The 22,787-nt window shown below is 39.3% G+C and overlaps 1 protein-coding gene across 1 annotated transcript in view; it reads left to right on the top strand.

Moving 5' to 3' along the window:
• crocc2 (ciliary rootlet coiled-coil, rootletin family member 2) overlaps positions 1-22,787 on the top strand; it is a 68,805-nt gene that overhangs the window by 43,545 nt on the left and 2,473 nt on the right. Inside the window, exons 16-31 of the mRNA XM_038282389.1 lie at positions 259-452; positions 888-1,015; positions 1,368-1,537; positions 1,846-2,025; positions 3,761-3,880; positions 3,952-4,092; positions 8,393-8,631; positions 8,718-8,877; positions 8,966-9,133; positions 12,785-13,145; positions 13,229-13,359; positions 13,440-13,560; positions 13,656-13,819; positions 14,217-14,657; positions 20,429-20,578; positions 20,662-20,853. Of these exons, the coding sequence (XP_038138317.1) occupies positions 259-452; positions 888-1,015; positions 1,368-1,537; positions 1,846-2,025; positions 3,761-3,880; positions 3,952-4,092; positions 8,393-8,631; positions 8,718-8,877; positions 8,966-9,133; positions 12,785-13,145; positions 13,229-13,359; positions 13,440-13,560; positions 13,656-13,819; positions 14,217-14,657; positions 20,429-20,578; positions 20,662-20,853 (3,060 nt within the window). The remainder of the gene's footprint in view (positions 1-258; positions 453-887; positions 1,016-1,367; positions 1,538-1,845; positions 2,026-3,760; positions 3,881-3,951; positions 4,093-8,392; positions 8,632-8,717; positions 8,878-8,965; positions 9,134-12,784; positions 13,146-13,228; positions 13,360-13,439; positions 13,561-13,655; positions 13,820-14,216; positions 14,658-20,428; positions 20,579-20,661; positions 20,854-22,787) is intronic.

Raw genomic sequence — 22,787 nt, 5'->3', positions numbered from 1 at the left:
CTGGGAATAATTCTGATGTCTGATATTTGCTGTAGTCTCGGTAAATTATTATAAATAATGTGTGAAAGAGTCTTTGTTGGTTATAATTGCTGTTCGTTAACATATCCTGTCACTGTATGCATGTTACACCTTAAAGTATTTTGTTTGGTCTTCCTTTAGGAAATTTGTGAGTTCATTAATAGTGTTGGAAATTGGGCCCAAGCCCAGAGGTCTGAGGACAACACGTAATGTTTTCGATGTGTTTATGTCTATCTTCAGGTCAAGAGGCAGATGCAGACTCTACAAGAGGAGCTGTGTGCATGCAGGAAGGAGTTAGATGAAAAAACTACCGCTGTCAGGAGAGCTGCTCAAGATAGGGAGGAGATCGCCAAGGACAAGGCTGCTCTAGAAGTGAAACTAAACTCTGCTGACCGAAAAGCCTGTAGCCTCAAGCAGGAGCTCATAGCACTGAGGTCTGTGTGGTTTGTGTATGTTTGTGCGTTCTTGGGTGGAGGCGATTGTTAAGATATATGTATATATTAGTCTGATTCAAAAATGTGAGTTTAGTTGCAACTGTTTTATGCGGCATAATTATGTTGATATGTGGCAGGCATTCACTGAGATGAATCAGTGTGAGTTCGCCCATTGAGTCCTCAGTCCCCAGCCTGTTTTTCTGTGTATGTTGTGTGGGTTAAGTGAAACCAAATGGCATTGTATATTTTGAGGCAATCTGACCTAAAGTGAATTTGGATTTCTAAAGCGCAGTCTCGTGTAACAAGAGTCTACAAGTAAACTAGTTTTATTTGGAAACTGTTTGAGGTGGATTATTGGATTTTATGATCTTCTCCACCTTGAATTTCAAAGGACTTTTTTTTAAGTGCTAAGGCCTTTTTATTGCTTTGTTCCAGAGCGGAGAAGAACTCCCTGGAGACAGCTATATTTGAGAGCCAGGAGCTTTCTGCATCCCTGGAGGCCGAGCTCACCAGGTTGGAGGGCGAAAGATACAGCTTGAATCTAGCTAACGAGGCCTTGACGTGTGAGTGGCCCCTTCCCTCGAAGATCTCACTGTTTTTCACGCCAAGCCTCTAGGCCATGAAGCTTTTCCAGCCATCCACCAGAGATCCATATTTCAGCGCTGAGATCTGCAACAGCTGGGCCCCAGTATCACTGGAGCTGCTTTCTCAGCTGACCCTGGTTTCAGTGCTGCATACAAACACATGGATCGAATAAATATGGTTAAGCTCTAATGTTCTGGATAAACCCATGGATGACCATAAGATATATATACAATTCCCAAAACAAACAAATAACTTGTATATCATCTTTTCATGAAGTACAGCTCAGTATTAGGTTAAGAGCTGAGTTCACGCATATGTTTTTCTGTCCAGGTGAGGCGGCTCAGATGCGTGTAGATGCTGAAAAACAGTTACAACAAGCTGCAAAACAACGAGGAGTGTGGGAAGAAAAACTGGCCGAGGTAGAAAGAAATGCCCTCTTGATGCTGAACAAGAAAGAGCAAAGTCACAGAGAGCAGCTGGAAGCTGAACAGAAGCGTATGGTAAATTATTAGTGATAATATACCTTAGAAAGTATGGGACATGCACAGAAACATCACTGGTTGCAGCAGCCTACATTGATGCCACTGTGGTCACAAAAGTCAGTTCAGACAAAATGACCTAATCTGCCATTATTTATATTACATATAAATATATTAATATATATGCATTTACCGCTTCTGTCATGCTCTCAAATAATAACCGTTAACTGAAAAAAATACAAGCTATTTAGCTGATATAGTGAGTCCTATATCAAAGGTATTGTTCCCAGATGAAAACTGAGTGTGTGCTGATGTCTACTGTCTAACAGGAGCAGCAGTTTGCAGAATTCACGGTCCAACAGCAGCAGATCGAAGAGCAGCTGCGCACACAGTGCGAGGAGCTGCGTGTGCACAACCAGAGCTCGATGCAGCAGATGCAAGATGAGCTGGCAAAGCTGCAGAAGGAGTTCAGCCAAAGCCTCCTACAGGCTGAAAGTGACAAGCAACAGGTTCCTTTTAATAAGAGAAACTTTTTCACATGCGTTAAATAATCACCATATCACTCATATAGCTGAATATGAAAACTGAGAGTCAATAGAAAAACTGCAGTGCATTGCTGAAGTATTTTCCCCCTTGGACAGGCATCACACATAAAGATATTAAATTGTAATTTTTTGTGAAGAATCAACATCAAGTGGGACACAATTATGAGGTGTTAATAAATTTACTGGATATTTTAAACTTTTTAAGAAATAAAAAAACTGAACAGTGAGGCGTGCAAAATGAGGTGGGAGACAATCAGTGGTATACTGCAAAAATCTGGCCTTTACTGAAGAAAGCCTTTAATTAAAGATATCTATAAAAAGTCTTATTTAAAGTTTGCCACAAGCTACCTGAGAGAAACAGCAAACATGTGGAGGAAGGTGCTCTGGTCAGAGGAAACCAAAATCAAACTTTTAGGCAACAATGTAAGATATTGTGTTTGGTGTAAAAGCATCACCCCGAACACACCATCCCCACTGTCAAACATGGTAGTGGCAGCATCGTGGTTTGGTCTTGCTTCTCCTCAGCAAGGACAGAGAAGATGGTTATAATCGGTGGGCAGGAATTAATCTATAATGGAATGTCTCACAACGTGTAGCTGTAATCACAGCAAAAGGTGGGGCTAAAAAGAATCCACTCAAGGGGGGGTGAATAATTTTGCACACCCAATTTGGCAGTTTTTTATTTGTTAAAATAATTAAAATATACAGTACATTTCATTCCACCTCTTGATCGTGTCCCACTTGTTGGTTTATACAGTTTTATATCTTTATGTTTGAAGCCTGTACTTCAAATACTATATTATGCCTGCATTGCCTTGCAAAAACAGAATCAGGACCAAAAACAATAGATGCATGCAAGTTTTATGTCCCAATTTGCAGTTGCAGTTAACCAATAAACAGTGACAGGAAGCAGAAAACACATAAATGAAGAACTAATTAATAGATAGAGCCTAAACTGAACAGCTGAAACAAGCACTGAGCAATGGAAACATTGTTGGCTTGTATTATAAAGGTCTGGGAAATACATGTTCTTCTTTGCATGAGTGGGTTCTCTCTGGGTACTCCAGCTTCTTCCTCGAGTCCAAAAACATGAAAGTCAGGTTAATTAGTGGCTCTAAAGTGAGTATGTAGGTGAATGGTTGTGTATATCTGGGTTACCCTGTAGTACCCTGACTTTTGCCTCTAGGCTGCTGGAGATCAGCAGCAGCACTGAGAGACAACCAGTGGAAGTTGGATGCATGAAAACAGGAACAGTAGACCACAATGCCCCATGCACCATGGCTCCAACCCTGCCTTGAATATTTCCATAACGTTAGCCTTGAACCTGTCTTATCTGTGTCTGGTCCTTATTTTGACATTTTGTCACTAATGTTCTGGCCTTTGCACAACAGTTGTATTTCAGGTCAAGTTATATATGTTTCAAATCTTATTGCTAACTAGAGATTATGTAAAGGAATATAGTTGCAGTGTTTTTCTTGAGGGATGTCTGAGCAAAAGGTTGTATACTAACGCATGTGACAATCAAAGAAAACATATTTCCTTCCCTCCTCTTCAGTTATTCACCACTTTCCATGGCCTAATGTGGCAAGTTGTGAGAACGCTTTTGTTGAATCATTGGACATCCAAGATCATCTGGCTATAACAACTTTGTTTGCCACTGATTGTAAATCCCTCTGAGCTCTTTGTGTTTTGTGCTCAGGCTTTGTTCCAGCAGGAAGCAGAGAAAGCTGCCCTTACAGAAAAAATAGCATCCCTACAACAAGATCTGGAAATGGAGCGAATGCAGAAGGAAGCCCTCAGCAAACAACATCCAGACAAGGTAAAGATACGCTAGAGCTGTATATTGCTCTGTAATTGTATGTTAACAGATTTATGTCTCTTATTTTACAGAATGCAGTAATTATGAAATGTGAGCTGGAAGCCTTACAATCAAAGTTTGAAGAATCCCTGGCATCTCATCAGAGCTCCAGGATGAGTCTCATGGAGCAAATCAGAGAACTGAGCCAACAAAAAGCAAAAGCAAAACAAGAGGTAGGAACAATCAGTCATTGTAAGATAGATTACATGATTCAGGATATAAAGACTAGGCACTTTGCTTCAGTGAGGCCAGTATGTAAAAATAATCATCTATATAAAACCATCAATACAATTTATAAAAAAACATGTTTGCTGATTGAGGTGGGGAGCTCAGCTAAAGCTTGTTTGGTATTTTGAAAGCTCTGATCCCCACTGCCATGTCAGAGAGTTCATTAATTAGTGCTGGTGATGGGAGAAAAAGCTATTTAATTTAGTTTTCCTTTACTTTGTCGAATCTATGCGAGGGAAATGATGAAAGGAATATCAATAAATAAAATGCAATCAGAGACTTTAATGTGACTCATAAACATGCGATCAGGAGAAACCAGGGGAGGACTCAGTCCCTGGTACCATGATATAAAATTAAAGTTTAAGTTAACCTCTTGTGTAAATAAGCCAGTGGGGGAGTGTTTATTTTCTCCCTTGCAAAACCCAGAGGCTGGCTCCACTGGGACTCTGGGTCCCCCTCTCCCTTCCACATATCACAACAGTGCTGCCTCATTCTCTCTGCCCCTCCCCTCCACTCCGCACCCTTAAAATCAGATAAAATAAAGTATAATTGGCCTGATCGCTGCTAGTTTGTTTCTTCTCACGTTAAAGTTTATGAGAACGAACCATCTTGTGTGGGCTCTAAACATAACACTCTTCCTTCTCCTCGTCCTCCCTTTCCACTCCTCTCACTCCTTCCCCTCGACCAGTTCTTGGTAGGCTGTAGTTTATCATGTTGTTTTGTGTGGATATTTTACTCTCTGAGCTGTTAAGAGGAGACAGTGAGAGACAGCACCTGGATACAGGCCCAACAGCCTCTTATCTGTGATATGTTTAGGCCTCGGCCTCTCCAACTATCCACAACATGTTGCTATAAAACAGAATATAGGTCACAGAGTTTATTACAATTCTCTAAAAATGTTCATCTTTTAAAAAAGGAGGCTTAACGTGTGTAACAACATGTAATGTAATACAGCCTCATTATGTAGAAAAGTGCAATAAAATCCATTGATGTACTTTGCAGTTAATTATGCAACAATATTACATTACTATTACATTTTTTGACTGTTATTATTAAAAAAGGGGATTCCTCTTTTTAACCAATATTCACAAGCTACTTTTTGTATTTATCCCAATTACTATCTATGTAATAAATGTGTTTTGAACATTTAAATCTTTGAATTTCTGTTTATTACCTGCCAAATCTTGACGATTTAGTAGCTTATCCAGCTTCATTCAAACAGCTTTTTTCCACAAAAGCATCTAAAAATGTATTCCAAATTAAAAGGCAAAAAGGAATTCCAAAGACTTAAGTATTCCCTTGTGTTATGTGTGATGTTAGAAGTCCCACTCCACACAACAAAAAGTGATAATAGTTTGTTAGGTCAATGTCTTATTAACGACTGAGACTACAGTTGAACAAATATTAATCACTGTGGACAGTAGAGCTTTTATGTTAACTTGGAAAATCTGTTTAGGACATTCAGAGCCATGTTATTTAACTGTTTGCAAAGTATTTCCTACTTAACTGAAACAATCCTTTACTAATCTAAAGAAAGAGGAATCATTGGGTTTGTTTAGAAAAAGCCCCCCTACACTTTTTTAATCCAAGTACATAAAATGTAATGTTACTACATACTGAGGCAGATTGATTCTATCATATTTTGAAGCAATTAATCCAAAATGCTGTTGTAATCACGTTTTATTACATTTTAATTCCTTATTTCTTACATCATTGCACATTGTGGTGGTCCAGGGTAATATCTTAATCTCATTGTATAAACCTTTACCTTTTCAGGTGGAGTTGTTTAATTTTGCAATATTTAGCTTAAAACCAATCTAGTGCTGCCCTCTATGGGTTGAAATGTGGTCACTGCAGTTGAGTTTTCCTCTTGGTTAAAAGAATACATCTCTAGCTTGGTGCGTGTCTATGTCCGCTCCAGAGGTCAGGAATAATGATACATTCTATTTAACTTGGAACTGGCAGTGATGTAACCTCCAAGGGGATAGCATTTAAACTTCCTTTTGTGGACCCTCATATTCTATTATTCTTATAATGATAACAATAACATTGAAAAAAAAACATGGTATGCTGACTTCCAAGAACCAGTTGAATGTACCTTAAACCATCTCACATGCCATGTGGGAGTTAGGGTTTTTAATTGTGCACCAAGACTATTGACTGATAACTTTTTTGCAACCATTAGTAAGCACAGTGTTTTATTTTAGGTACTTAGAATATTTAGTTATATCAGATTTACTTTTACTGTTATTTTACCTCATCTCCCCCCTCCACTCATTTGGCTGTGTATTGGCACAGCCGATTTTGAGGGCATTATTCCAGATTTTCCGTTAAAGTTTAAAAAAAATCCACTGGACTTGGTTTCCAAGATTTGAAGACGTTTCGCCACCTCTCCAGGAGGCTTTCTCAATTCAAATGTTTGATATTTGAATTGAGAAAGCTTCCTGGAGAGGTGGCGAAACGTCTTCAAATCTTGGAAACCAAGTCCAGTGGAATTTTTTTGAACTTTTACGGAATGACTATGACCTGGATGACTGGGAATCTTCATCAGCATTATTCCAGATTAGTCTCAGGGATTTTTGACAAAAACAGTTCAGAAAACTTATTTGCCTGCAGTACTTAATGTAAAATGTAAACAAAAACAAATAAAAATCAAGATAACATCAAAGACAACAAACGAGTGTTGTCAAAAGTCTCTAAAAATTTGATTCTGATCTTCTACTGTCCCAATCTTTTTCATATATGAAATAAAAGGCCTCCAAACCGCTATAAATTGGTCCATTTTGCCATTCAAAAGAAATTAGATAATAGTTGAAGAGTTACAGATAGGCATTGTTTCCCATTCATTAACCCTATATTCAAGAAAATCTGTTTATCTGTTTATTATTGTGCGTCTCAGGGTATTAATTAAAAAAAAAAACAGCTTAGGGTCCAAAGTAAAACCATCACTAATAATCTTTTCCATCATAACTTTGACCTATTACCAAAAAATATTGTTTTTATTACACTACCACATAAAATGTACTTATGTGCTGCTCTGCATTAGTTGTTTCAGGCACACATCTGGCCATCATATCTATCTATATCTATTGGTGTTGTATGAATGCACATCAACCATCTAAAATGCATTCATTGAAGGTGTGTATTTACTGATTAAGCTGCACTTTTAATTGAAATAATTTCACAACAGCAAGTAGGTAAAAATATGTTAACAAACATTGCGTCAAACATTAAAATAACTTAATATAAGTCATCCCCACTTTTGATCCCTGAAGAATGGTGAACCTTTGAAGGAGGTATATTCGAAGTATCTTAAACATCTTAAACATTATACTGTAGGCCTCACTTGGTTTAGTTGAGAGTCTGTGTTCACATTGCAAGAAACAGAGCACAAATGGCCAATATAAAAGCATTTGCTGAAGAGCACAAATATTCTCCTCCCGTTTTCCAAACATCACCTTTTTATGACTTTGGGAAAAATATGTGGACTGATGAGCCAAAGAGGGAAAAAATATTTGGAGGGTGTCCATCTCAGTATGTGTTAGGGTAACTCAGTAGGTCCAGTGTAGTGGGGATGAGGATGGAGATGTTTGCTGCTGCTGATGGACTAAATGAAGTAATTGATTTCTGGTCACCACTTTTACACTTAAGCACACTAAGGCTATGCAGCATCACAGTGACCGAAAGCACAGGAGTTATTCCAACTCACAATGGCTCATAAAGAAAACTAAGTAAATTTCTTAGATTGGCCTAGTCAAAGTCTGGGCTAAACCTGTATGGTATGCTGTATTCAAACTTAAAAAGCGATCAGATGTTTAAAAATTCAGTGATTATTCTAAAACTGCAAAGATTCAGCAGAAATCCCTCCAAAGGGGTGGAAAAGACTCATTGCTAGATTCAAAAAGTGTAAATAGTAGTTGTTTCTTGTTAAGTTGCACAACTATATTTTAGGTTCAAGTGGATTTTAAAAATGCTTTGTGTATTTACTCAGGTTATCTTTGTCATTAAAGTTTAATGATCTAAAACATTAAAGTGCGACAAGAAGGAAAAATAACAGCAAATACATTTTCATTGCCTTGCATCCAAAATTAGTCTTGAAGGATGTTTTATCAATGTGTTAGGAGTTTGACATTAAATTTAGTAATGCCGATCAACATAATATCACAATGTAAAATTTGCATACATCAGAAGATTAATCCTCAATAATGAGCATTCCTTTTTGTTTTATATAATTTGGCAATGAAGTTAGAGGGTCTTCGCCGTCAGCTGCAGGTGACGGAGGATAATCTCCTGAAAGGACAGAAAGATCTGATGGAGGCTCACAATAAGCTTCAAGGCTGTGTGGAAGAACGAGACAAGCTACGCAAAGAGGCACTGGAACTGAGGCGAACTCTGTCCGAAGAAACCAGAGAGAAAGAGGCCATCCTGGTTTCTAACCAGGATCTCAGAGCTTTCATCAAAAGAGCAGAGAGAGACAATAACAGGTGCGGTGGAGCAACTCACTTAAGGAATTTCTCGAAATGCTGACAAATTTTTTACATTGCATCATTTTCAAACTTATATCGACCAGCTTGAAACGAGCGTTGGAGGAGGAGGAACGTAATAAGTCCATCTTGGAAGAATGTAAGAGCTCAACGCACGAGGAAGCAGCCACTCTAAGGAGAACCATAAGGGAGCTGGAGAAGACTCATCTACAGGCACGCAGAGAGCTGCAAGAGCTACGTAGGCAGGTGAAGGATTGTTGAAATTAATATTTGTCTTGCATGTTTTCAGTATAAGTTTAGATCACAGTAAATGGTGAATTCTTTACATGATCAGATAAAGGTCCTTGAAAACAAGAATAAACAACAGAACCAGGAACTGCTGGAGCTGCAGGACCAAGTATGTCAGGAAGAGCAGAGGAAAGAGGAGGCACGGCGGGAGGCCTCTGCTCTCAGTCAGAGAATGCTGGAGTGTGAGGCTGCCAAACAGGCAGCTCTCAGTGAGGTAAAGCACTGTGATCCAGTGGTGTTTAAGTTTGGTTTCTTACTGTGTCTGAAATCATTATTATTATCATTTGAGTTTTTTTCCTGATCAGTTTATTCCTCTGTACTCTTTATAGTTGCTATGTCGTATTAGTTTATTCCTTTGTGTTACTAAGTGGGTATTTTTAGTTAATATTCTGAGGCTGGTGTTCTGTCCTTTATGTTTAGTTAAACCCCTCTTGTGTTTTCTGCGTTAATAAGGCTGAATTCACATACCAGGTATTGATGCTCAATTCACACTATTTTCTGAAATCTAATATTTTTTTATGGTTCAATAGTGATATTTATATGCAACTACCTTCAGAATTGAGTCTGCATGGTTCATGACTACAAAGTTGACCCACATGTGCATGATGTTGGTCATATTAGTAAAAGATAGGATCATGTGTGCTTTTAGCTGCAGTGGGAACATAGCATCAAGGCTCATTCACACAGATTCTGTGTGCCAACTGTGAGTTTTCTTCACCCTGTCACCAATAGAAGCCACTCCACTCCCCACAGTCTTACTGCAGCATGATGGACAGCCCTCCTCCGTCATCCTTCAAAAATATGGATCCAGTGTATTTTTGAATGATGATGGAGCAAAACGTGTATGGTTCCAAAACAGAAGGTCAGACACCAGAAGAACAACTTTGTACTTTTGAAGATGGAGGCGGGTTCTCAATGCCTGACCACATCCTACACGCATCCAGTATGCGTACAATGTGCATTCTTTGGAACACAGTCAGTATCGAGACACACTAGATCAGCTTCACACAGACTACACTCTTTGTTATGCATCCGGACAGCCTCCCCTAATAGGCCACACCACAGGCAAATGCATTTTTTTTTTTCTACCTACATGCCACTCATCTGACTTGTTAGTGGCAGTCAGATTGGCCCAATTCCGATGATTTCACCTCCAAAAAGTCACATCTGTGCCGCTTCCATTTGTTGTACTAAATCGGATGCATATCTGCTAGATTTGTTGAGAAAATATGAAAGAAAGAGGAGTTAAAAGGGAGATAATGATAAAACATCTTCAGTCTGCTTCATCACCTGCAAAGAGATATAAAAAGAACTGCACAACGCTCAATGCAAATGCTCAATAGTGGTTGTGAGGAGCCGAAGACACGCCCCTCCAGAGCACAGAGGCGGATATTTTAAATATTTCAAAGCCTCTGAATTCTGACCACATTTCTTATAACTTTCCACTTATCATCCAGGCTTTGACGACATTCATAAAAACACTGAAAATAGTTCAGCTCTCTTTTACCTTCCTTTGTCTCCTTATGAGGTGATCATAATCATGAGGTGATCAACCTATAAAAACAAAGAAATGGTGACACCTATTGTTACTGACGGTTTGCTGCTGTGTTACATCTTCAGATTGGGGCTGCAAACCGTTGAGAATGGAGTCCGATGTTGGCAGCATTTAAGTAGTAGCCTGGATGACCAAGCAGAAAAAAAAATAGATTTTATCAAAAAGTTGGGACTAAACCTCAAGACCTGCAGTGTAGCCTTAATTTGAAATGTCCCTTGTCAGTTTTGCTCCATCATCTATCAGAAAAAGACTCTATCTGTATTTCAGAAAGAGGATGGAGTAGGACTTTTCTTTATGCCACAGCATCATGGAGACGGTGGGATTTATCACATCAACAATAATGACATAGAACCAACGATAATGATTATAATGAAGGCTAATTTTTCCATCACTTATCCATTGTTGCTGGTTCAGGGCAAAAGGTATCAGCCAAAATCTAGTTATGGCCTGGATTATACTGTATGTCTTGGACCTCTCCATGTACCGTAAAGTATTGGTTCCCAAATAAATTACAGTACCTTCCCACGGGATATTATAAACAAATGCTTACTGTAGTAATGCATTATACAAGAAGGCCAGATTGGTTGAATTTTAAAGCAAGCCCAGAAGATCTGAAAGTGAGCATCAACACTACCTTGCTTTCTCCAACAGGCCAGTTGAATTTGGAGCTGATTACTTTTTGAATGTTGATTAAGATCCTATGATAAATTTGCAGGAGTAGTAGTTTGGGACCATTGCTCTTCTGTTATTAAAATCTTCTCATTCCCATTTCTCCTCTACATAAAGGGATGTTGACTTCAGATTAAACATTAGACTGTGACAGAGTTTAGAGACCTTCTTTTGATTATAAGCTTTACATGTTCTTTAGATAACTCAATTCTGTTTTTCAGAGGCCACCTCCTTTAAATTCTGAAAATCTATCATCTTATTATCCTTAGCAACCACACTAAAAGCCATCAAACCCCTAACATCTAATCTTTAAATACAAATTAACTCAGCAATTGCTGAAAGTTTCCAAATTCACTATTTAAAAGGAACAACGGTAGTGACAGGGTTTACCGTAGTTTATTTTTAAGAGGGAGGTTTGCATTTTCCTCCTTAAGGACCGCTTGAATTTGGTATTCAAGGCATTTTTTAAACCAGGGTTCAAAGTTGTAGAACTTGGAAATATAGTTTTAGGCTTGAGATAAACTTTCTTCATTTATATTTTGGTAGCTGGAGTGTAGAGAAGCATATCCAGGGCCTCTTATCTCCCCATTTGGATCTTAATGTAATTTTTTTTTTTTTTTTTTTATACTAATTAAAATATTTGAGAGTCCAAATCTTTGAAATATAACATAATCTATAAACAAGTTTAATTTTTGCTTATATTCCCCCATTTTCAATCACTTTTAACTCCTATTTTTGAATGGCATAATCCAATGTTTCTTTCCACAGGGCGGCAGGCTGAGACAACCACCCTCTCTTGTTTCTCTGCTTGTTCCGACTTTGAACCATTCAACTTAATTCCAGCAATATGCATCTCTCTAATGGTTTTAACTGATTCCAACCCTTTACATTGCATTTCTTATTTTTGACCAAAAACCACTATTTTGGTCTATTTTGGTAAATGAAGTGTTTTCAATGTTTGCTATGTCCACTGGAAATGCCTTATTCTAACTGCAAACAGGACTTTTATAAACGTTCTTTTTGTCAGTTATCTACGTGAACATAACACAGTACTGGTATATGACATAAAATTACAACAAAACACATAGGAAATTGTGGTTGTCCAGCTATTGTACCCACCCAAAAAATACAATTACCTGTGTGGAGTCTTCCTGCAGGGCCGTCCAGCTGCAAAGCAGTAGTGCTACCAAATGCATCTCCTGCAGCTCGCTCTGGTTGTATTGAAACACAATTCCAATGAGGAGAAGATATTATTGATCAAGTTCTGTTCAAAGATGTTTGAAAATCATGCCAAACATGTATAATTACATCTCAGTATCCAGGTTTAAATGATGCCATGTGTTTTGTTATATTCCTTTAAAAACCAGAAGCAACTATTTTCGTTTACCCAAACCTTCCCAAAAAAACAAGGATAAACATATTATGTATGCAGAGTTTTAAACATTTTTATTTACCTACTTAAAGGTGTAAGCAGTAGTTCCAAGTAGTTTACAGGGATAAATAAAAACATTGCATAGTTTACATGTGTTTATAAAGGTTAAATATAATAAAATAAATCCAACAACTTAAGCCACCACACTATGACCTATAGAGCCCATAAACTTCACTGCAAACACACACCCAGCTGTACATTTTTCACAGGTTTCATGTATGCAGCGACGTATAAGGGAACTGGAAACGGCTGAACAGCAAAGCCAAAGGCTGCTGCATGAAAAAGAAGCCTATCAGCAGCAGAGTGACCAGAGCCATAGAGAAACCACAGCCCAACTTGAGGAAATACTGGAGGACTATAAGACCCAAATCAAAGAACTTTCTGTAAAGCTAGTTCTGGCAGAAAACAGAGCCCAAAGCCTGGAGGAGCAGCTAAATGTGAGCAAAGCTAAATGTTGTCACTTGGAGCACCATCTGGCAGCGCTGTATGCGGCTCTGCGCTGCACCAGGCTATGTGACACACGGGAGTCCACACAAGCATCTCCCTCAAGGAGACACTTCCAAGTGAAAGGTAAAACTGACATTTTGTCACACAAAAATAACCTGCAGCAGTTTTTGTTTCTTTTGAAACTATGGAGCGTCGTCTCTTGTCAGGTGGGGAGTATGGAACAGAGGAATCTGGAATATTCTCACTCAATTCTGAAGATGGAGACTTAAATATTAAATCTATACAAACATCTCTACAGGAGTTCATGAAAGAACTCAGAGATGCTCAAAGAGAGAGGGTATGAAGAAAAGTCGCTCTAAGTCAATGTTGACATAACTACTTCACTTTTATACAAAATCTTTTGTGATTTCTGTTTAGGATGAAGCCCAGGCTCAGATAGTCCGTTTGAAACAACATGTGACTGAACTAAAAGCTTCTCAGGAGAAGTCTCTCAACCAGATGCAGGAGCTGCAGAGCTCCTTGAGGCTTTCAGAGGAGGGTAAGAAAGCCTGTGAAAAGATCTTTTAATAATCGGAATCATCATCAGCAGCAAACTGAAACATATCCATATGCAATATATACATTCGGTTTTAGGAAAACAGGAAATCTCAAAGCAGCTGCAAAAGGTACAGACTTCCCTGGCCCTGCAGCATGATGTAACACAGTGTAAAGAGAAGGAGAGCAGAAACCTGGAGGCCCAGTTGGCTCAGCTCAAGACCACTTTGCAAGCTACTCAGACTATGTCCAGGTCATTGCAGGTATGTTATGATATCTTCCAAGAGACCAAATGTGGTTTCACATAATCACATTAGTTTTGATGTCACATAGGCCTGTTGAGTTGCCGTATCCATGTCTGCTTTTGTGTTTTCACATCTCCAGAATTTCAGCTGCTACTGGTGATGACTTCTTATAGGATTAACAGCCCCAATGTCTTAAGCATTAAAGAACCCTGGATTGACCTCTATTAATAAACATAGACCCTCATTTTCAAACAGAATATGTATTAAATACTGCTAGCTAAGAAAATCCGTCAAAACTTAGAGAGATTTACTACATGTTGGCATGGAAGCCAAGTTATAATATTCTGCTAGCTTAAATACACATTACTGCATATAGGAGGGTCCTCTACTAACAATTTTTGCAATTCTTCTGTAGGACAAGTTGGAGGTCTTGCAGGGCTCAGAGATGTGTGCAAATGCCGAAAACCAGAAGCTCAAAAAGTCTTTGGAGGCAGCAGAAAGCAGAGTAAGCCACCTGGAGATTTCTCAATGCACCCTCCAGGGTGAGCTACAGAGGGCCCACCTCAGGGTGGCAGAGCTGGACGCAGAGGCTGGAGCTCTTCAGGAAAGACTCACAGATACCAGGAAAAAACTGTGTGAGAGTGAAGATCGATGTGCAGCGCTAAGGGTCAGTGAGGAGAAGCTGACCGTGTCACTGGCTAGAGCTGAGCAGCATGAGAATGTGCTGAGAGAGCAGGTTCACACGCTTTCAAATACCGCAAGTCTGAACAGGAAGAACGCTGAAGGTCTGCAGGAGCAAGTTACAGAGCTGCAAGGGGCTCTGACTGCTAGTGAAGCGGACCGAAGGCTGCTGCAGGTAATCCAGTTACTCTTGATACTTCTAGAACTAAGAGGTGCAGTTAAGGAATCCAATACCAATAAGGAAACCAATATCTTTTTAGACAAATCATCTGCAAGCTCTATTTCTAGTAACAGTGGGATGATTGTGTAAAACCAGGGCTGCACAGTGGAGCAGTGGGTAGCATGGAGTTTGGATATTGTCCCTGTGCATTCGTGGGTTCTATCCAGGTACTCCGGCTTCCTCCCACAGTCCAAAAACATCACTGTTCTCTAAATTCTCCTTATGTGTGAGTGTGTGCATGAATGGTTGTCCTGTTTGTGTTGCACTGCGATAAACTAGCGACCTGTCCAGGGTGTACCCCGCCTCTCTCCCTTTGACTGCTGGAGATAGGCACCAGCACCCCTCGCGATCCCAGCAGGAATAATGTGATGAAAAATGGATGGATGGATGGATGGATGGATGGATGGATGGATGGATGGATGGATGGATGGATGGATGGATGGATGGATGGATGGATGGATGGATGGATGGATAAGTAAAGTAGCTTCATGTAATCAAATTGTATTTATTAACCAATTTCCGAAATACTATCCACAAAAAAAAACTAAATATTGTATATGATTCCATTTCCTCGTTAAAACTTGTTTAAAAGTAAGAAATAAGATTCAATAGTTTTCTTAAACTGGAAAAGTTTGAAAAAGGGAAATCGAGAATAGAAAAGGCTTCTCTTTCCAGACTTTAATTCGTTGATATTGATATTTAGATTACATCCTTTACTTTTGAGTTGCCCATTCACCATTTCCCTTGTTTGTTTTTTCAGCTGTTTGATCATTTTAAAGCCATAGTTAATTAGATTATCCCACAAAAAAATCTTTTTTTTTTTCTTCAAACCAGACAAAGGATCCTTCTGAATAAAGCATTTAGCCTTTGGTCAATCCCATTAATTCCAGGATACTTTTAAATGGAGGGACCAGGAGTCTCATTTATAAAGCACTGCGGAGAATCTACACTAAAAGTTTGTACCATAAACATCTGAAAATGGCGTACACCCCCAAAAAATGTACAAAATAAAGCCATTTTCCTTTTATAGATCACATTCAACCATAAATGCTCTGAACAAGCAACGCATGAATGCCACTGTATTTAAATGAGCCAGCTAATCAATGTTATTTAATTGTTACCTTGCAACCACAGCTCAGGCAGCTAAAAAGCTTAGTTTACACGAGGCAGAAATAGATGTGTTGGTGAGTGAAGTTGAAAAACAGAAAAATATGTTAGCAGTAGTAAAAAAAGAAAGGAAGGTATTTTTAGTAAGGCCTTTAGTTTTATGTGGACTGATCATATTAACACGGACATCCAGACAGCATTTGGCTTATGGCTCGCTGTGATATTTCAGATTTATGGATCACTTCATTGAATAATTTGTTTCTAAAAGGGACTTCAGGAAAACCGAACAAATTTTTGACCACGTTTAAAGCCTGCAGGGGAATTTACGCTGGTAGTAGGTTTATCAGGAACCCCAGAGCAGTTGACAACTGTAACTAATAAAAAAATAAAATAAAATTTGTGAAAGCAGCTCCCCTATCTAAAAGGTTTAATATGGGAAAATGGTTGCTTTTTATTGACATTTACGAACAGACTTAAATAGGAAAGCTACTGGACTTCCACTCAGTTTTTCTGTAGCTGTTTCCACATCTATCTCAGAGTCTGTGGAAACGTCTTCAAAAAAGCTGAGCAAAGGTCCGGTTGCTTTCCAGGCTGTTTGTGGTTGCCACGACCCCAATGACTGAGACTACACAGGCACTTTGAGTGAAATTATCATATTATATTTAGCTCTTCCTGAATCTTTTGTAGAATTGGGATGTTGTTTTTAACCTCATTAAATGTATGTTTTGGTATAAACATTATTTATATCTGTAATTCATAAAAATGTTTTTTATTTCTATATACAACAAGGATTGTTTGTCATTTACATTTGATTCATTCTTTAGAACCATGCACATAGCTACCCTTCCCTTTTTCTTTTAGATGTGCACAATGCTTTTTGTGGAACTACTGTTATGAGCAGGGATAGAGAGGGTCCAGTGGGTCATTCTCTCCAATATTGGACCCAAGTCAGCATATAGATCCAAGAGAAACGTTAATCCGCTCATAATCCAGAGGAGTTTTGATGAAATCTGGATTAAATTTCTCACCTCGCCATTTAGCCTGCCTCCAAAATATGCGTGCCCCATACAGATGGGTTAAAGTTGACACAAATTTTGTTTTTTTCTGAGATCACAGTTGTGTATGTACACATGTTTTTATGCCTAAGGAATCTTTATAAATGAGATCCTAAGAGAGGAACAGCATCTGCTCAAAGCTCCCTCCAGAGGTGCCACACATAAGGAGCTAATGTAACGCACCAGTGTCAAAAATATCATTCTTGTTCCATATTTGTACACCAGTAAATGAGGGTTGAAGCTTTTTGATGGACCAGTTAAGAAAAAACGTAGCTCTTACGAATCATTCTCTACGTGTAGTGTACCAACAAAACCAGGCTCTTAAAATAATCCTCATTAATACAGTTCTCATAGTAACGACACGTTTAAAATAAAAGTGGGTAATGTTTTTTTTTTTTTATTTAAGCAAAAATAAATGTAAACATTGGCTTGAGATAAAGATGGCTGTCTTTCTAGTCACCCCCACCAGTCAGAGATCTGCTCAATTTTCGTTATTCGTTTATTCTTCCGTAAAATAAATGAATAAACAGAAAAAGGCAAGGTAAACAAATGTAAAAAAGACCTGATGGATAGGGATGTAAAGTTTACACATCATCAATGTATATTAACGCAGTTCCATTTAATGCCATTTATTTGTTTTAGTGCACATATTCCCATCGTTTTTGGACCTCATCTGCGACGAAAATTTTTTAAAAAGTTCGTAATAGAGCTTCACTACATTCGTCTTTCAGTTGTAGTTCAGAGGGAGGGTTTTTACACTTGTAGGCCACCACAAAGCATTTACACCTAAGGCATCCAAATGGCTAACACCTCTCCTGACTACTGCAAATAATGCTCCAATCCATCCATTTTTCTCCTGCTCTTTCCTACCATCACTTGTGAACAACACCCAGAGATACTTGAACTTGTGTGTTTGAGGCAGAGGCTGACGCCCAGCCCTCAGGGAACAATCCATCTTTTCCCGGTTGTGAACAATGACCTCATATTTAGAGAAAGTGGCTCTCATTGCCATCCAGATTGGACAAATACCTTGTGTTTTAGACACTGAATTCAAACAAATTTAGAATTCCTCCAAAGTTTAGAAAAGCTGTGAAATAGCTCCTTGCTGCCTTGGATAACGAGAGGGAAAATTCAGCAATGCACTGTTTCGAGATTTATGTAATAATAATAAATAGACAAAAAAAAAGAAACCGATCAGGAAAATAAATATTTTTACTAAAAGTCCTCGCAAACCTGTCTTCACAAACACATAAAATAGAAGTTTAATATGATGCGGGTTTACCTTCAATATCTAAAACAGTTTAAGCCCAACTTGGAAGGCTTTGGGAAAGTGTTGATGTGGATATTTATAGAAACACACTTTTGATGTCTGGCCTTAATGTAGGAAAGGTTTAGTTTGCAGTCTCCTCTCTAATACGTCCTAATAATTGGGTTATACCCCCGAATGCAGACTTTTGCATAGCCACGGTGCTATTACGTTCACCGCCGTGAATTATACACTATATTGCCAAAAGTATTTGCTCACCCATCCAAATTATTGGAATCAGGTGTTCCAATCACTTCCATGGCCACAGGTGTATAAATTCAAGCACCTAGGCATGCAGACTGTTTTTACAAACATTTGTGAAAGAATGGGTCGCTCTCAGGAGCTCAGTGAATTCCAGCGTGGAACTGTGATAGGATGCCACCTGTGCAACAAATCCAGTCGTGAAATTTCCTCGCTCCTAAATATTCCACAGTCAACTGTCAGCTGTATTATAAGAAAATGGAAGTGTTTGGGAACGACAGCAACTCAGCCACGAAGTGGTAGGCCACGTAAACTGACGGAGCGGGGTCAGCGGATGCTGACGCGCATAGTGCGAAGAGGTCGCCAACTTTCTGCAGAGTCAATCACTACAGACCTCCAAACTTCATGTGGCCTTCAGATTAGCTCAAGAACAGTGCGCAGAGAGCTTCATGGAATGGGTTTCCATGGTCGAGCAGCTGCATCCAAGCCATACATCACCAAGTGCAATGCAAAGCGTCGGATGCAGTGGTGTAAAGCACGCCGCCACTGGACTCTAGAGCAGTGGAGACGCGTTCTCTGGAGTGACGAATCGCGCTTCTCCATCTGGCAATCTGATGGACGGGTCTGGGTTTGGCGGTTGCCAGGAGAACGGTACTTGTCTGACTGCATTGTGCCAAGTGTAAAGTTTGGTGGAGGGGGGATTATGGTGTGGGGTTGTTTTTCAGGAGCTGGGCTTGGCCCCTTAGTTCCAGTGAAAGGAACTCTGAATGCTTCAGCATACCAAGACATTTTGGACAATTCCATGCTCCCAACTTTGTGGGAACAGTTTGGAGCTGGCCCCTTCCTCTTCCAACATGACTGTGCACCAGTGCACAAAGCAAGGTCCATAAAGACATGGATGACAGAGTCTGGTGTGGATGAACTTGACTGGCCTGCACAGAGTCCTGACCTCAACCCGATAGAACACCTTTGGGATGAATTAGAGCGGAGACTGAGAGCCAGGCCTTCTCGTCCAACATCAGTGTGCGACCTCACAAATGCGCTTCTGGAAGAATGGTCAAAAATTCCCATAAACACACTCCTAAACCTTGTGGACAGCCTTCCCAGAAGAGTTGAAGCTGTTCTAGCTGCAAAGGGTGGACCGACGTCATATTGAACCCTATGGATTAGGAACGGGATGTCACTTAAGCTCATATGTGAGTCAAGGCAGGTGAGCAAATACTTTTGGCAATATAGTGTATCTTGCCGCTGCCCGCGTCTATGGAGGACCTAGTTACTGAAAAAGAAAACCAGCCGAATTTAAAATTTAAATCATCCAATTTGAAATATAATATGAAAATCATTTTCAAAATGTGAATTTTAAATTTAATTATTAAAGTAGAATTATTTAATTCATTCTTATATGCTGGAATTTCAAAATTTAATTTCAAATCCTGTTTCTAATTGGAATCTGATTATTAACACCTTTCCTAATCAGACATTTACAAAGGTTATTGCTTTTTAAATGTTTGATCCAGTCTGGTAATTCTGGATAAATCTTTTTTTTTTTTTTTATAGCTACACTACAGTGAGTACATTTCAGCGACATCTAATGGTCAGACTGCAGCAATATGGTACAAAATGGCAATATCTGCATCACATATTGTGTCAAGTGATGGTGAGGTTTAGATGGAAAATTTTATTTGTCTATATAGGATATAGATTTTATATACCGGTAGGGCTGACATGCCGCATTCCCATTGTAATGACAATCTCTAAAGTCAATAGTTTGTCAGCCATAGTGCAAAGATGTCTGCCTCCATAAATGCGAGTTTGTAATTATAAATATGAGATTATACATATGAATTTCTAAATATAAAGACAAGGGTAAAAAAAATATGAAACAAACATGACTTGCTGATAAATCTTATTTTTTTGGAGAAAGAGAAATCTAGTCATTGACATTAAAATGTAAAGACTTGAAATAAGCTAGCCTCATTGTGCAAACGGTGTGATTTCTTAAAAATAAAATATTTCAACCTTTGTGTGTGTGTGTGTGTGTGTGTGTGTGTCCTCAGGAGCATTTGGATAAAACACGGGATGCACTTTCAGAGAGTAAGAGGCTGAACTATTCACTCACCAAGCAGACCCAGAACCTTAACTCAGCTCAGGAGGATTCATATGTTAGAATTTCTGAGCTGGAGAAAAGTAACAGAACCCTGCAGGAGGTGAGTCACACTGTAAAGCACACGGTGAGTGATGCACCAAAGATGAAGGTTCCTTTCTGATCTCTGGGTTAACAAAACCACAGAGTCTGAAGCAACAGGAGGAGAGTCAGCTGCAAGCTTCCATCCGAATTGAGAAAGAGAAGAAGGAACTCCAGGAAAAGCTCAGTAACCTGCAGAGCTCTTTGCAAACCCTTCAGAATGAGAAAGCTAAGATGGAGAAGGTGGTGACGAACCTTAGTAAGAACAAGTCTGCTCTCAGAAAGACACTAGAGAAGGTGAGTCTACTTCTGTCAACGGCCATATTTTAAAGAACACATGATCCTTAAACTCCAGAGATAGTTGAGCTAAAAGTTGTTATGCAACCAAACAGATATGACCCTTAATGTACCTGATCAGACAGATGTTGTTCTCTGATATTGGATTTCATCTGGCCTTGTCGCTACAAGCAGAGTCGGGAACTTTACTTCAAAAAGGTTACTTCACCCAAAGAGAAACGTAATTAGCATATCAGTTACAGCCCAATCATTGCACCTAGTTAGTATGGGGAGCAACTATGCAGGTACTTTTAATTATCTAAACGGTTGAGGAATTTTGAGGACTTTTCTTTGATCTGAACTTTAAAGAAAACTGGGAATTAAATTATAAAATGGAAGATGTTTTAATGCTTAACTATGATCTGGGTGAGTATTTGATTATGACTGGCTGCAGCAGAGTGTCCGTTAAAAAGTGGACGACCACACAGACAGCCAGAAAGGCATACCAAGGACCAATCACAGCTGCTTTTTGTCTGCGCACTTCCGCTTGAGGTCTGCGCATGTTTGCGACCGTTGCAGAACCTCGTGGTCGCACACAGAGACAGATTTGACGGTTGCAGAGGTTATGCGTCAAAAGCATAAATTGGCCTTACAGGGCAGATTATACTTCTGCAATCGCATACAGCAAATGTCGCTTGCGTCTGGTCGCGAACAAGATTTGCTGGTATGCTTCTGCAATGTCGGTCTGAAATTTCTAGGGATGCACAGCAGTTTTCTGCCAAAGCGCTAGGGAGAGCATATAGGAAAACTTGCGAGAACTTCGGGGGACGGTCACGAGAACTTCTTCGCCGACGCCGGCGGGAGTGTTTATTTTACAAAACAACATGTCTGAGGCATCGAACAAGTGGTTGTACTTCCAAACCTCCTCGATCAATCTTTCATCGTGGTTATCCTTTGTTGTTATTACTCCTCAGCTTTTAAATATGGCGCACTCTGGCACCGAATTGAGAAGGAGGACCACATAGACAGCAGGAAAGACATACCAAGGACCAATCGCAGCTGCTTTTTGTCTGCGCACTTCCGCTTGAGGTCTGCGCGGATTTGCGACCGTCCAACGCATAGTCATGATTTTTTTTAGGTGTGCGACGACGGTTGCAGAGCCTCTGCGTCGGGGGCATGGTCGTGGACATAGACAGATTTGATGGTTGCAGAGGCTATGCATCAGAACTATAAATTGGCCTTAAGTCCTTGACGTGGGAGACGCGGGTTCGAATCTGACCTGTGGTCCTTTCCTGCATGTCTCCCCCCTCTCTCATACCCCCCTTTACTGTCAGCCTACTGTCCATAAAAACTTAGATTGGAAGTAAACTAATGGCATTAGCAGGATGTGAAAATTAATTAGTTAGATTCGTTTTTAAAGGGAATAACTAATGTGGTTATGAGTAACGATATTATGTAACACAGTTATTCCTCTTACTTTGTACTAGTAGCTCCGTATTTCTCAATCTGCCAGTCCACTGTGACCGAATATCAGATTCAAAAACATTGAGGGAGGCTGTTGTTTAATTTTGCGACTGTGCATTGTTGCCAGTTGCTCTCAGGAAATTACAGGTTTAGTTCCCCTAGTGGCTATAAGTTAAATGGTGTTGCTTTAACATCACTTCTATAAATAATGTATTTCTTTAAAAGGTATTTTCTTGTTTTTTCTGCCTAAAACTTTGATGGCTTCTCTCTGTCAAATACAAGCAAAAACATCTTAATTATTTATCCCATTAACGTACCATTGGAAGTGTTTACCCAAGAGATGCAAAGTATGTGTTTAGTTTTGCTTAGAGACCCAGCTATCAGGCTCTGGACTCTATGATGCTGAGGCAATAGGACACTTAAAGGAGCAGTTACCTCAAGCCTTACAGGAGAAAAATACTGTGTAACAAACCTCAATACTTTATATTTTT

The sequence above is a fragment of the Cyprinodon tularosa genome, unplaced genomic scaffold (genome assembly GCF_016077235.1).
Source record: "Cyprinodon tularosa strain WSP-4 unplaced genomic scaffold, ASM1607723v1 ctg182, whole genome shotgun sequence".
Classification (NCBI taxonomy): Eukaryota; Metazoa; Chordata; class Actinopteri; order Cyprinodontiformes; family Cyprinodontidae; genus Cyprinodon; species Cyprinodon tularosa.
This window is presented reverse-complemented; position numbering and strand designations above follow the sequence as displayed.